At 45.1% G+C, this 13,442-nt stretch overlaps 1 protein-coding gene and 1 long non-coding RNA gene across 11 annotated transcripts in view; one reads left to right on the top strand and one right to left on the bottom strand.

Moving 5' to 3' along the window:
• Nucleotides 1-3,548, bottom strand: part of MKX (mohawk homeobox) — a 66,180-nt gene extending 62,632 nt beyond the window's left edge. For 2 of the 9 annotated variants that reach the window (XR_013449027.1, XM_078075295.1), the window contains exons 1-2: nucleotides 2,823-3,539; nucleotides 354-620 (exon numbers count right to left, since the gene is read on the bottom strand). Coding sequence is in view for 8 of the 9 variants with exons in the window: in XM_078075295.1 (XP_077931421.1) it covers nucleotides 354-541 (188 nt within the window). In the remaining variant the exon portion in view is untranslated. Of the gene's footprint in view, nucleotides 1-353; nucleotides 621-885; nucleotides 989-1,589; nucleotides 1,725-1,832; nucleotides 1,949-2,822 lie in introns of those variants that run through there. The other 7 variants (XM_036088834.2, XM_078075297.1, XM_078075296.1 and 4 more) reach the window with 7 other exon arrangements.
• Nucleotides 1,888-13,442, top strand: part of LOC118533522 (uncharacterized) — a 203,494-nt gene continuing 191,939 nt past the window's right edge. For both annotated transcript variants that reach the window (XR_004916270.2, XR_013449029.1), the window contains exons 1-3: nucleotides 1,888-2,003; nucleotides 7,838-8,170; nucleotides 12,273-12,379. This is a non-coding gene — a long non-coding RNA (uncharacterized LOC118533522). The remainder of the gene's footprint in view (nucleotides 2,004-7,837; nucleotides 8,171-12,272; nucleotides 12,380-13,442) is intronic.

Here is a 13,442-nt window from a genome sequence, read left to right on the forward strand (position 1 = left end):
GTTCCTAGGCATCCCGCTCAGTCCTCTCCGCCTCGCTCTCAGCCGAGCGTCTGCACCCATGGTCCGGAGAGGGGCAGGTGGCCCCCTACCCTGAGGTCCAGGTGTCAGGGGACTGAGGAGCCGTTCCACGTGTCCTCAGTTTCCAACAAGCCTCTTTTGAGCTATCCTGATGAACCGATTCCCCCAAATTTTGAGAAACAATGCCTTAAAAAGACAATGCACGAGACCTGCCCTCCCGGGAACTCTGGGCCCCTAACCCACTGGCCCCGGCTGCCACTCGCACGCCCGCGCCGCTCACCGCTCCCACCCCTCCGGGCTGCAGGCGGGCAGGGGTCCCGGGTGCGTGAGCGTACCCAGTTCTCCGGTGTCTCAGGCCGAGGTTGTCCTTGAGGGGCGGGCCGTCCGGAATGCCCACCTCAGGGCGGGCGTGGGTACTGTCCAGGACGCCACCATAGGGCCGGCTGCCCCGTTCCCGTTCCGCAGCACCGCGGTCCTCAAAAAGCACGGCGCCGCTGAGCTTGTTGAAGACGATGGTGTTCATGGTGCCGGCTGGCTGGGGCTCACCGCGCGGCCGCAGCGCCTCGAGGCCTGGCCGCTGGGAGCTCCGCAGGGCTCGGGTTCTAGAAGAAGATGCATCACGTTACTCGCTCAGTGCTCACATCCCTATTCGTCCTGAGCCCCGGGCTTGGCCGAGGCTCTGGGCCGGGGAGCCGAGGGGAGGAGCGGCGCCGCCGCACCTGGACAAGGGACCCCTTGCCTCTCCCCACCTGGCTACACCGCTTCCCCCCTCCCCCCAACTCCCCGCACGCTCCCGGGACAGGTCCCTACCCTCCTCCTTGCCCTGGCGATCGAGTTCCCAAGGAACCTCAACCAGGAATAATTTACCTGCGTAGGCAAAGGAAAGTAATTCCTAAACGGGTTCTTTTCTTGGTTTTAATCTGGAAGAACTGCACTCGGGTTAGCGGAGCGGAATATGCGCGCGCGCGGGGGGGGGGTGCTCTTCAGTCACAACGGAAGTCTAAAGCATCTCGGAGCTCCCACTCGGGTTTTAAGGAGGGGTTGGAAGGAAGGGAAAATTTGGGGTAATATGAACAACTGCATCTCCAGGTCCCGGTTAATGAGTCCCAGGCCACACCGGGATTCCGGGGATTTTCATGTTTTCTAGATCCTGGATGGTTTGGCTGAAACCCGTGTTCTAATTCCGGTTAAGGTCCCTCGGGGTCGGGGTGAGGGCAGGGAAAGTTAGCTGACTCCGGAGCTAGAAAGTTAAGTGGCGTCAGGGACAAATGCACCACATTGTCTCCCTGGCCCGGAGTCTTCCTCCCATCCCCCAGCCCGCTCCAGGATGCCCAGGGTCCCGGCAGGTCAAAGGCGCCGGAGTCCCAGGCCTCCCAGAGCCCGCTGTCAGTGCTGTCCTCTTCCGCAGCGCGGGTGTGAGCCTCGAGCTCGGAGCCCTTCCTCACCCGCCCCTTTCTCGGGTCTCGGGGAACCATCTGAGGTTGCATAGGTGTTAGGAGCGGAAGGAGGCATCGCGGTCCGCGCACCACCGAGCTTGCGGCTGCCAGGGTTAAAGAAAGCTTTCAGCTCACCTCCCGGGTCGCGGCGGCCGGGAGCCTCTGGCTGTAGAGCGCGGGCCTCAGGTTCAAGTCCGCGCCGCCGCCGAGCAGTCGAGTTACCGCCCCCATCACCCCGCCTCGCGCCTCGGGGTAGCTCCTGTTTCTTCCCAGCCGCCTCCGCACTGCTGCCAGCGCCCCCTCACCCCGCCCCGCCCAGGCGTGGGCTGCCACACCAACACGTACAGATCTCCTGCCTCGCAGAGCGCACACACTTACCAACGCCCCCTGCCCCGCCCTCCAGCCACCGCAGCAGCGGCCACGGGCGACATTTAGGGCCGTGACCATAGCGATTAAGCGACAGCTACCGTCAGTATTCGTGGGGAGGTGAAGTCAGACTTCCGCTGGCTGCCCGGTGTACCGTAAGGCTGAGTCCTCCCACGCAGACAGGTACGTGTCTGGAGTGTGCACACAGCCTCGCCGAAAAGTGTCAAAGCAAATTTCCGTGCTCGAAGCCCCTGTTCTAAGGTCAGGACTAGCCTTGGTTTTGTTTTGTTTTGTTTTTTTCTTTTTTCTTGTTAAATCAGTGCGCTTAGTGCTTTGCGTTCATGCTGCGTTATTTGTAAAACACACCCTTTTCCAGTCCCACAGTGTTTCCCCACCCCAGTCCTGTCCTCCCATATTCAACGGCGAGTTTTTCTTAGCGACTCCGCCGAAAGGTTTGCTATACCGGACCCTTCCCGGCTGTCCCAAGCCCACACAGAGATCGCAACCACAGACACCCGTCGCGGTCTGGGTCTGCAGGCAGCAGGCGAGGTGGGAGGGGGCTGCAAAGGTCCGAGAGCTGGGTCCTGACCGGAGGGGTTCGGGGGGGGGGGGCGTGTGAAGCGCGGTTCCTGGCCCTCACCCGCGGCCCAAGCGCAGTCCCCAGCGCCTCTGCTCCTGTACTCCCCCACTTACCCTAACCCAGACTCACTCCAAACTGTCGCTTGGGGAGATCCCCTCCCTGTGGAACTACCCCGCCCAACGCCCGCGAAGAATTTTAAAGGCAAAGAGGAGCGGCCAGGTGGGCTCCCAGGCTCCTCGCAGACCCTCGGGCCAGCCTCGGCCACCACCAGGGCGCGTGCCCACTGGACCTCGGAGGGGGGTGGGGGAAGGGCGGGGAGAACGGGGGCGCCGGGGGGCAGGGGGGAACCAGCAGCTCGGGAGCCAGAGCGAGCCTCGCGTCCCGCGGCCCGGAGCAGGGACGCCGAGACCCGAGGGCTGTACCTGTGGCGGTGGGGCCGGCGGCCGGCGGCAGGGCGGCTGGCTCTCCCGCGTCGAGGCTAGGCGCACTCCCATCCCCGCCGCATGTTCTCGGCGCGGGCTCCAGCGCGGCTCACCGCAGCCACCGCCGTCGTCTCGGCTTTATTTACCCAGACGGGCGCGCGCGGCCCGGGAACAGGAATACCGAGGCCTTCTCATGTTTCTTGACTGCCCGGCGCAGCCGGCGAACATCCTGCGGGCGCGGTATCCACGTTCCCGGGCCGGCGAGAGGAAGCCTCGGCACCCACCCGGCCGCGGGGACTGCTGTTAACCCTCGCAGATGAGCCGCCGTTGCAGGCGCCGCCGAGGAGCCCCCCGGCCCGCCCAGTCTTCCCCAGCGGGGCCCGGCTCTCAGATCCGCCGGCCTCGCAGGCGCAGAGCAAAAGGGGCTATTTCCTTCGCATTTAGGGGAGAAATTGGAGAAGCCGCAAGTAGCGCCCGGCTCGGGCTCTGGGAGCTGAGAGGCTGCGGTGCAAATCCCGCGTTTTAGCTGGCGGGAGAGCCGGAAATTTAACCACGCGTGGCTAGGCACCAGAGAGCATTGCGTCGCGCCCTTTATTTTCTTCGAGATTAGCGGGAGTGAAGTTAGAGCTCGGGTTTGTGCCTATAACGCGCGAGCATATTACAGGAGGTGCTGGCGCCCCGGGAGCTTCTTTTCTGGTGTCACTGGGCTTCTGAGGTCCGGGGTGTGTCAAATCCAGGCACACGGTCACCGTCCGAGGCCAGCGCTGGAGAGGCTGCGCTCGCCGCGGGACGTAGGGGTGGAGGGAGGCGAGCCTAGGTGCCCAACCCACTGTGCCCCAGGTAGGGAAGAGAAGGCGAGCCCTGGGCCAGGGAGCTGCATGGAGGAAGGGGGATGGAACTTGGAAGAAGAGCTGGGACACAGTGCAAGGAGAGAGAATGCCTCTCAGATTCTCTTATTGATGATAGTCCCCTTTCCACCATCACCCCAAATATGAGAGTAGCGAAAGCTGTGATTTAGGTGCAACTGCAAGCTCAGGGCTTCTGGCAGCCTTGAAGATCCTCAAGGCGCCGAGCACGAAGCCGCCCGCGTTCTCGCCGTGGGCCTTGCCGCCGCAGCGACACCTTCATCTTTTTATAAGAGCGAAAGTAGATTTTCCCAAACCTGAAAGTTAGGGCATCAGTTGTTCTTTTCTCCTTCAAGGTGGCTGGCCAACTCTGTGGCAGGGGTCCACCTAAGCATCTTCCTTTTATGTGGCCTGGAAGTGGTTAAATATTTATATATATTGAAGCTATTATTTCCAAGACTAATCACACCTTTGAATTTTCCATTTTATTATCTCCCAAAATACGCGACGGCAAACCGGGCAGTGGCACAATCTAAAGCAGAAAAGGATGAAGGTTTAAGTTTTTGCGCATTAGGCAAATATTATCATTTGATCACATTTCCCAATGTCCTTGTTTTCCTTTATTGTATAATTTGCGGCTGGAGCGTTCGCATTTTGTCGTTGGCGCTGCACTTGACTTGCTGTAGTGTGAATTCAATATACGCATCGGTCTACAGTCCTCGCTGTGGGATTTAAAGTCAGGGATACATCATAAAATTTCAGCCACAGACTTGCAGCCACTAAGTTTCACAACAATTGATAATTCAGAGGAAGAAAGAGACGGATTCTGTCCTATGGTCTCTATGACTGATGGTGGTCACCAGACATTATAATGAAATCAGCTGTAAGACGCCCCTCTGACATATATTTTGGTCAGCTGTGCTGGGTAAAGCAACAGGCATGTATGTAGTTGCTTGCAATTTCATAGTACAATACTGACTCATGGAGCAATATGCTGTAATGGAGGCTAGCATAGGACAAATGCTGTTTTAGTCTTTACTGCATTTACACAATTTTAAAATGCATTTAGAGGACTTTGACTTGAGATATAGTTACATGTAAGATTTGTTTTCTTAAAATCTGATATAAAATATACAGTGAAAAATCTTTCTGCAAAACATTTTTTATTTGGTATAGGAATAGCATACACCTTAGTTTTTAAGTCACTGAAAAAGTAATGCAGAATTACTTTAGATTATAGTTTAGTAATTAGAGTCCATTTTAAAATGAAAAAAAAAACAGTGAAGGGTTGATTTTAAAATGAAATAGTATGGAGAATCCCTCTGTAATATACAAATTGGCATGTATTTTGTGATAGACCAAAATTTTATTTTTGCAAGTTTCATCCTCTCTGCAAGAGTAAAGTTTCTTCTTTATTTTAACCCACAGTAGAGATACAGTTATCATTATCTTAAACTTCACCTTTTCTGAAGATGAATTTTACTGAGCTTCTAATGCTATATTCTAATCTCAGTATATGAAATGCTGTATTATAATCCTCAGAAGTAAACCCTGAAGTTTTAGAAAACATATCAGAAGATTTAAGAGAGTATGTAATTTGTGGGAGATAGCCATATGCAGGGAAAAGAAAAAACAGCTTAGGCCAGAAGTCAGAAAATTTGAGTCCTAATCTTAATTCTGGTTAATTTGATCTTGGTTTAGCCTGAATTTACTAAACTATAAAATGAAGATACTAAGTTTTCCACAAATTTGCCATATGCTATTATTAAGATTTTTTTTTAAAACGTGAAAGTAACGTGTTGCCATTGCTAAAGCTAGAAAAATGTTAAGTAAGAACATTTGGCAGAAATCTTAATTCATTCTATTAGACCTAGAGTGTAGTTATAAATATAAGTAATTTTTACTTTCAAATAAAAAAAAGAAGACTTTATTTTAAGCATTTTGATATTTTATGAAGGAGCCTGACATTTCAGAACAAATATTGGTTAAAGTTTTTGAAAATAAGGATTGCTTTTAAACTTTCTTTCCTAGTTATTACTTATAGGCAATGAAATAAATGACAAAGCCAGGGAATGACTGTCACTTCCTGTCCAAATGTTATAAAATAGTAAATTTATGAACAAATAGCAGGTTCACCTCACACTTGGCCATTGTGACTTGCAGAGATACATGTTGAAGTGCCTAAGTGGAACAACGGAAGGAGTAGTGAAAATCACAGTTGCAGAAACATTGTGGGCAAACCAGGAGAATGGGGGGGGGCTCTCCCAATTTCTCACAAGGCATTTGTGCTTTGTTTGTAATTTAACTTTAATTGCATAAATAATGCAGGCTAAATTCTCTGGGAGAGGGTCTTCTCCATAAGTTCACTCACAACCAAGGGATAGAGTACAAGTGAAAGTTCCTCTTCAGCTCCACCCAATCACGTTCCTGGGAGGCAACCACCAAGAGGTGGCCACTGCTGGTTTGATGTGTAGACTTTGGGTCTTTTTTCGCTGCGTTCACATACGTGAATGCAAACAAAACATTATAGTTTTGTTTTATGACCTTTTGAAAGAGATGAGACCATACTTATACCCTTATATAAATGTACACACTCACAGACACCCAGAATTAAACTAAAACATGCCTTTTCATTCAACTTCATAGAGAACTTTCATATTAGGACATATACGTGTAATTCCATATTTTTAACTGTTACATAATGCTCCATAATCCATTTAGCCATTCCCCATCCTCATTGTTGCCTTTTCAGCTTTCACTATTATAAACATTAAACACCCTTGTTTAGTATTATTTCTGCACATGTGTAAACATTTTTCCAGGAATAGCTACACCGACATAGAATTGCTGGGTTGGAGACATGATTTAAAAATTTTGATAGATATTTCTAATTTCTCTCCAAAATGTACTCCCCACAAAGGCCCCATTTGCTGACATGCTACACCGCATTTCTTATGTTTGGATTTCATAATGTTTGCCAGTCTGATAAGTAAAATAATGTCTTATTGTTTGAGAACCTTTTCATTTGTTTATGAGCCATTTGTATTTCTTAATTGAAGAAACTTGCTTATATCTTTATCAGATGCCTTGTTAATTTTATAAAGGTCCTTTATTAATCATTTTTTCCATGATATATATGCTTTATATATTGCATATATGTTATCTGGTCTGACGTCTGCCTTTTGCCTATTTTGTTTTTGTCTTACAGAAGGTTTAAACATGAATATAGGTCAATAGGTCTGCATTCTCCTTTATGAATTCTGGGTTTTGTGTCTTCCTTACAAAGGCTTTTTTTTTTTTTTTTTGTATTTTCTTCTAATGCTTTTAAAAAATTGTTTTCACTTGGCTCTTTAATCCTCCTGGAATTAATCTGTATATGTTGTGAGGTAGAAATCTAATTTGATTTTTTTTTTCTTCTTCAATTGAATAGCCAGTTATTCCTATGATGTCTAATAAAGAGTTTTCTCCCATTGATTTGAAATTACTTTCCTGGTGTACATGGCAAATTCCTTTCCATGTGTAGGTTGGTCTAAGAAGGCTTTAAGAGTTGTTGCAAAACACCCAATAGACTGTAATAAATTTAATCTTCAAAAATTTAAAACCATCTTGTGCTCCAAAGACTTCCAATATTATTCTGTTTCTAATTTCAGAGCATGTCAAGTATCGAAATAGTAATATGCATGGCCTGGTTATGGTTCTAATTTAGAAGGCTAATTCAATACTGTTCTAGGACGAAGTTGCCGTTCATTTTGTCGCCGTCCTGCTCGAAGCAGGAGAGCAGTTTCAGGCAGCCATATTCTCCAGAGTGGAGTACGGGCTGCACAGAGCTTTGCAAACGCATCACATAACCAAGTGGTAACTGATCACGAGCAATATAAAGTTATTTGTCAAAGTGATGAGTCCCTGCTATCCATTATTTGAAAAAGTAAAATGCATCTCTTTTTTCTTGCTCAATTCTTTATGGAATGTGAATGACTTTTTTTCACAAAGCAACCAGTCAAGATGAGAACCTTCAATCTGATTGCATATTAGCCAATTTCACTCTGGACAAAAATGCAAATATTTTGTTGCCACCATTTCCTCAAAATGTCAGCTACATAAAAGTACAGACAGTCAGTAGAGCTGAGATCCAGGTGGGTTAATGTTTTTTTTTTTTTTTCTACTTCATAGAGCTTGAGACAGGATCTGAAGTAACCTTGGGACACTGGTACCTCATCTCTTCGCTTAATTCCAAAATATCTCCAGTACCCACAACCAATAGTCACGGAGTCTCTACTCCATTACACACATGAAAATATAGTATATGCTGAGGTCCTGAGGGGAATCTGGAGAACATTTTGTCCTCAAAACGTGCATTGAAATGCAAGAATTTCTCCCAGGAGACTATTCTATCTTGAAAATCAATTTGTTTGCACATCAAAACGTGGCCATTTAAATAAATATAGTGAAGACTTTTGATCACAAGCTAGTATGACTTGATGTTTGGAGCCTAATGGACGTCAGGTACTCAATTTAATTACTATATGTACTTCATGCTGTATCAAGCTTTCGGCTGACCCCCCACCCCATCCATCCTCCCCACTTTCATTTTTATCCCGTTTTCATCTATGTGTAGGATATTCGAATAAGTTCATCAAAGGAATGCATGTGAGCAAAAGTGATGTGTTCAACTTTTGCTTAACCTGCTTAAAAAGAAAATGCTTGTCCTCCTCTTTAACTCTTCCCTGTTACCAAAGACTGGAACACGGATGTGGCAGTGACCCACATCTATTGATCAGATAACAACTCAAAGAACAGCAGAGCCACAAGATGAAAGGAACCTGGGGCCTCGAATGGACCACATGGGTGAGAGCTTCCGGGCCTGGGCTCAGCTAACTCTTTCTGGAAAGGGCCGGACAGTAAATGTTTTAGCTTTTGTGGGTCATAAGGTCTCTGTTCAACTCTGCCATTGCAGTATGAAAGCAGACATAGATAATGCTTGACTATGAATGAGTCAATGAATGAGTGTTGCTGTGTTTCAGTCAAATTATTTAATGGACACTGAAGATTGAATTTTATGTAATTTTCATGTGCCACACAATATACTTGATCTGACTTTTTTTCCAGCCATTTAAATATGTACAAACTATTCTTGCCTCAGAGACAGAAACAGACAGCAGGCTAGATTTGACTGGAGGTTGTGTTTGCTGGTCCCCTGGACCTGGGCTACTCAGCTCTGGACTCTTATGAGAGACAAAAAGACCTCCCCTTCTTGAAGTCACTGTATTTTGGGGTTTCCTGGCCAAGGGAACAGCCTGTACCCTCCAGAATGCACACCTGTACAAAGTTACCACCAGTGGGCTTAAGCAAAGGGCTTTTTAGATGACTAGAGGCTTTCACAAACAAAGAGAACTGGAAAGGGGATGTAAAGAAAGCATGCTTTCTCCCCACTCCTCCTGAGAATGTGTTACATGTGTTTAGAGAATTAGCCTAATTATTTTTACAATATTTTTGATGCTGTTCTTTTTATATTTTTACCCCTTTTAAAAAAGGTATTGACATACCTTTAAACACAGTATTGGTGTTTGGGTTTTGATGCTTATTTTTTTTAAGTCATGGAAAAAGGTGATTAATTTATAAGGATTACTGTTTTCTGGCTCACCTCCTCCTGCCTCTCCCCAAAACCCCACAAAATTCAAACTATTTTTTTCATTGTTTTCTTTTTAAATCATCAACAGTAAATATTTATGGGACACCTGCATGCAAAATCCTGTGCCAAGAACTGCATAGAATTTGATTTAGAAGACATGATCTTTGCCCAGCTTATAAACTTAAGAAAGCCTGGGAAAACAAACATACCTCATCTAAAATGTTCTAAGGTGTCTGATATAAAGATTGCTTGAATCCAGTAAATCTGTAAATCATCTGTAGAAATGCATGAGGGAGCTTGAAGACGATAGAAGGGCCATTTTATGTGTCTGCTAAAAATTTTGTAACCATATTACCAACATCCTTCCCGAAAACATGCAAAAAGATCATTATTTCAGAAATTTGAGCCTGATTGAAAAACAGCATTTTCACCTCTTACATCAGACTTTTCAAGTTTTATGCCCCAAACCTCTGGGTTTCAAGAGAGATTTTTAGGGCTTCCATTGGAAAAAAAAAATGCGGAAAGAGTAAACACACGGGTTAGCTCATGATCTTTCCTTCTTCCTTCCCTTGTCCAGGCCTTCCTGCAACCTGCCTCTGGCCTTCCACCTTAAACGCCTTTGGAAAACTGTTGAAGGGAGAGGGGGATTGGAGGAGAGGAGTTTTGTGAATAAACTTGTCATATGTGGCTGTGAGATAATTCTTTTTTTTTTTTTTTTAAGATTTTATTTATTTGACAGAGAGAGACAGAGTGAGAGAGGGAACACAAGCAAGGGGAGTGGGAGAGGGAGAAGCAGGCTTCCCGCCGAGCAGGGAGCCCGATGTGGGGCTCGATCCCAGGACCCTGGGACCATGACCGGAGCCGAAGGCAGACGCTTAACGACTGAGCCACCCAGGTGCCCCCAGTGAGGTAATTCTTAAGGCTTGGAGAGAGAAGCCCCCACCGCTCCTCAGCTTGAGGAGACTAACTCTTGCCCAAGTGTCTGGGCCCCAGACCCCCCCAGTTCCCACAAGCATGTTTGTGGGGGCAGAGTCAGGTCTGCACCTAGAACTGTGCCGTGATCCTAAGTAATTGATTAGCCATCCGTTTGTTTTGATATTCATTATCTTTGCTAATTTGATGCTGTTGGCTACCACAAATCCTGTTTAGAAGGGAGAGTGGGCTATACAAGAAAGGGAAAAGGAAAAAAGGTGTGTATGCCAGTGAATTGTGCAATCTAAATAGCCAGAGTCTAGGATAAGAGAAGCCTTACAATACCCAGATGTCACAATTTTTTCCTTGGACCTGCAGTAGCAGTCAGCTCAAGATGTCCTAATACGGCTCTTCTGGACTCTTATAAATCGGGACATAATTACGGATTTTGTAAAAATTTACATGATATGCACACAGCACTTACTACACGCCCATGTACTATTCTAGGTACTTAACTCATGTAAATCTCACAGCCACCCTTTGCGGTAAGCACCCATTAGCGCCCATTTTGTAGAAGAGGACACGTAGGCATAGAATTGCCCTAAGTCACGGGTTGATCCCTGGTGGAGCCAGGATTTGAATGCAGTCAGGCGAGTGCCTGACTATAACTCACTGCCTCTTTGAAGGTACCTAGCAAGGGTAGAGAGAAAGAACTTTAAATACTTGACTGTGTAATTGTAGGCACAGCCAAATATGTGGTTGCACACTTTTGGCTCCTCACATAACAGCAGGAAATTCAATGCCAATGTGTTTGCTTTTCTTTCTGTATGTGACCTTTTTCCTAGGTGGGGAGCCAGTGGGATCTCAGTGTCACCTAGAATGTGACGACTTCCCACAGCTCCGACATCATGGTAAAAAGCTCTATTTCCTGTTCATCTTCGTGTGTGGGTTCACACTCAAAAGCCAATAAGTGCTGACTCTTCTGTGGCTTCTCTAAATCTGGAGAACATCCTTCCTACCAGGCAGTGAAGTGATTCAGCAATGGAAAAAAAACAAACAAACATGCTTTGGAATAGCCCCAGCAATTTGGAAATGTTGCTTTATAAGAGGAGTAGACACAGCATGATTGTAAGTGGCGTATCTCAAGTGGGGTGAAAACCAGTAGCTTTGACTGAGAAGCCTACAGAGATGATAGAGGTTCATACAACGTCATGAGCTTCTTCTTGCTGTTTTGTCTCTATTTTGTTTTGTTTTGTCTTGTTTTCATTTGTGATAGTTTGTAGGCCTGCCTCTAACATTTGTGTAGTCCAAGGCAAGAGTACAAATGAACGCCTACACACCATATGTCTAAATATTTAAAAGTTACAAATCAAGCTAAACCACTGTTTAATAAAATATGTCACATCCCTCTACCTTGACAACTTACTATCATAAGGAAAAATCGAAAACTATGTAAAGTTATGATTTTTGTTGGGAAAATATCAAAGACTAGTTGGTTTAATTGTTGGTTTAATTAAATTCATAATTTATTATGTATTTATTTAATGAAATTTATTTTTCTGGTCTTCATTTCAGTAAAAATCACTATATTATTATAATCAATATTCTCTCACAATTTGTGTTCTGAAAGAATTCAAATAAAATGTAATTCTACTAAAAGTGTCCAAAATATATTGAATATCTGAAACATATGAATATATTTTCATCAAGAATATACATTAAAACAAATATAGAAAACTTTAAATTTATTTTAATATATATTATTACAAAGTGCTATTTTTATTCTAAAATTCATTATATATAATATTCAAATAGAAAAGAAAAATTAATAATGAATGAATACTATATTTTAAAGCTGAAATTTTATTTAATATTTTGAAAAATTAATTTAGAATATTTTATATAAATAAAATTATTTGTTAATGCTAGTGTTCAAGGCACAGCTGGTTGTCAATGTAAAACATTGGTAACCAGTTTTGTGAATGATTTGTCTGTATCTGCACACTTACCAATCTTTGAGTGACATGAATTGTTTAATATTGCAAAATGTTCTTTTGCTGCCAGGTGCCACCATTGCAGAGATTTGCTAAACATTGAATACCTGCAGAACCATGTATTGGAGAAGCAAGAAAAGGATGGCAGGCACTCCTGGAAAACAAATACTGCATGAGGTAAGGCTAGATAGCATTCGTGGAATTTGCTGAGGTGATTAATTTGTCTTTTCTCCCTGCTCTTGGAAGCAATGGTCACCTCCAATGCTCTTAGCAGGATAACCCAAACCTTTACAGTTTTTGGATGTGATCACCTTTTACTTTGAGGATGTACAGCAAACGATGTATAGAAGCATTTCTATGGGCCCTGAATAGTGTAGTCACGACAGCAGATTTTTGGGTTTTAAGTTGCACTGTGTTCCAGTGAGTGCTAAATCCTACACAACAGAAGCACCCTGTGTTCTTTAATACAGTTACCTGCATGCATGTGTGTGATGGAGGTCCTTTAAAAGAAAGGTTCGGGGCAGTGGCCTTTTGCCTGGGTCTAAGGGTGATATTGGTTGTTTTGAGTGCTTTTCAGTTTTTACGTATTTATTTATTTACATACTTACTTCTCTTTTTTTACTTTATTAAACTTGGGCCCTCTGATGAATCAAAATGAAATCACACTTACCGAAGCTTTTCCATCAGTGTATCCTCTGATGATCCTACAATGATTAACACGCAGGACAACACCTAAAGTGACAGAAAGCACGGTCATTTTTAAAGCCGTGCCAGGGAAACATACATTTTTTTAAAAAGATTTTATCTATTTATTTGACAGAAAGATAGAGAAAGAGCCAAGCAGGCAGAGCGGCAGGCAAAGGGAGAGGGAGAAGCAGGCCTCGGTCCCAGGTCCTCGATCCCAGGACCCAGGGATCATGACCCAAGCCAAAGGCAGACACTTAACCGATATTTTTTAGCAGGGGCAATTATTACAGAGCCATCCTTTGGGAAATAATGTCATCCCTGAGGGTCGGAGGATTATACACTTGAGCGAAGTCAGCTTTGCCAAGTATTTCCCTTAAAATGTACAAGGAGACAGCTGATTATGGGCACTGCATCTGGCTACCACTTACTTGCCTTATTCACAGGCAATCATGAGCTCCACAAAATGCTTTTAAATTTCCTTCAACACCATGTTTTTCAACATGTAGCCTATGAACTGCCTTAAGCAGGGGTACTGGTTAAAAATGCACATTCC

Source organism: Halichoerus grypus, chromosome 6 (assembly GCF_964656455.1).
Source record: "Halichoerus grypus chromosome 6, mHalGry1.hap1.1, whole genome shotgun sequence".
In the NCBI taxonomy this organism is placed as follows: Eukaryota; Metazoa; Chordata; class Mammalia; order Carnivora; family Phocidae; genus Halichoerus; species Halichoerus grypus.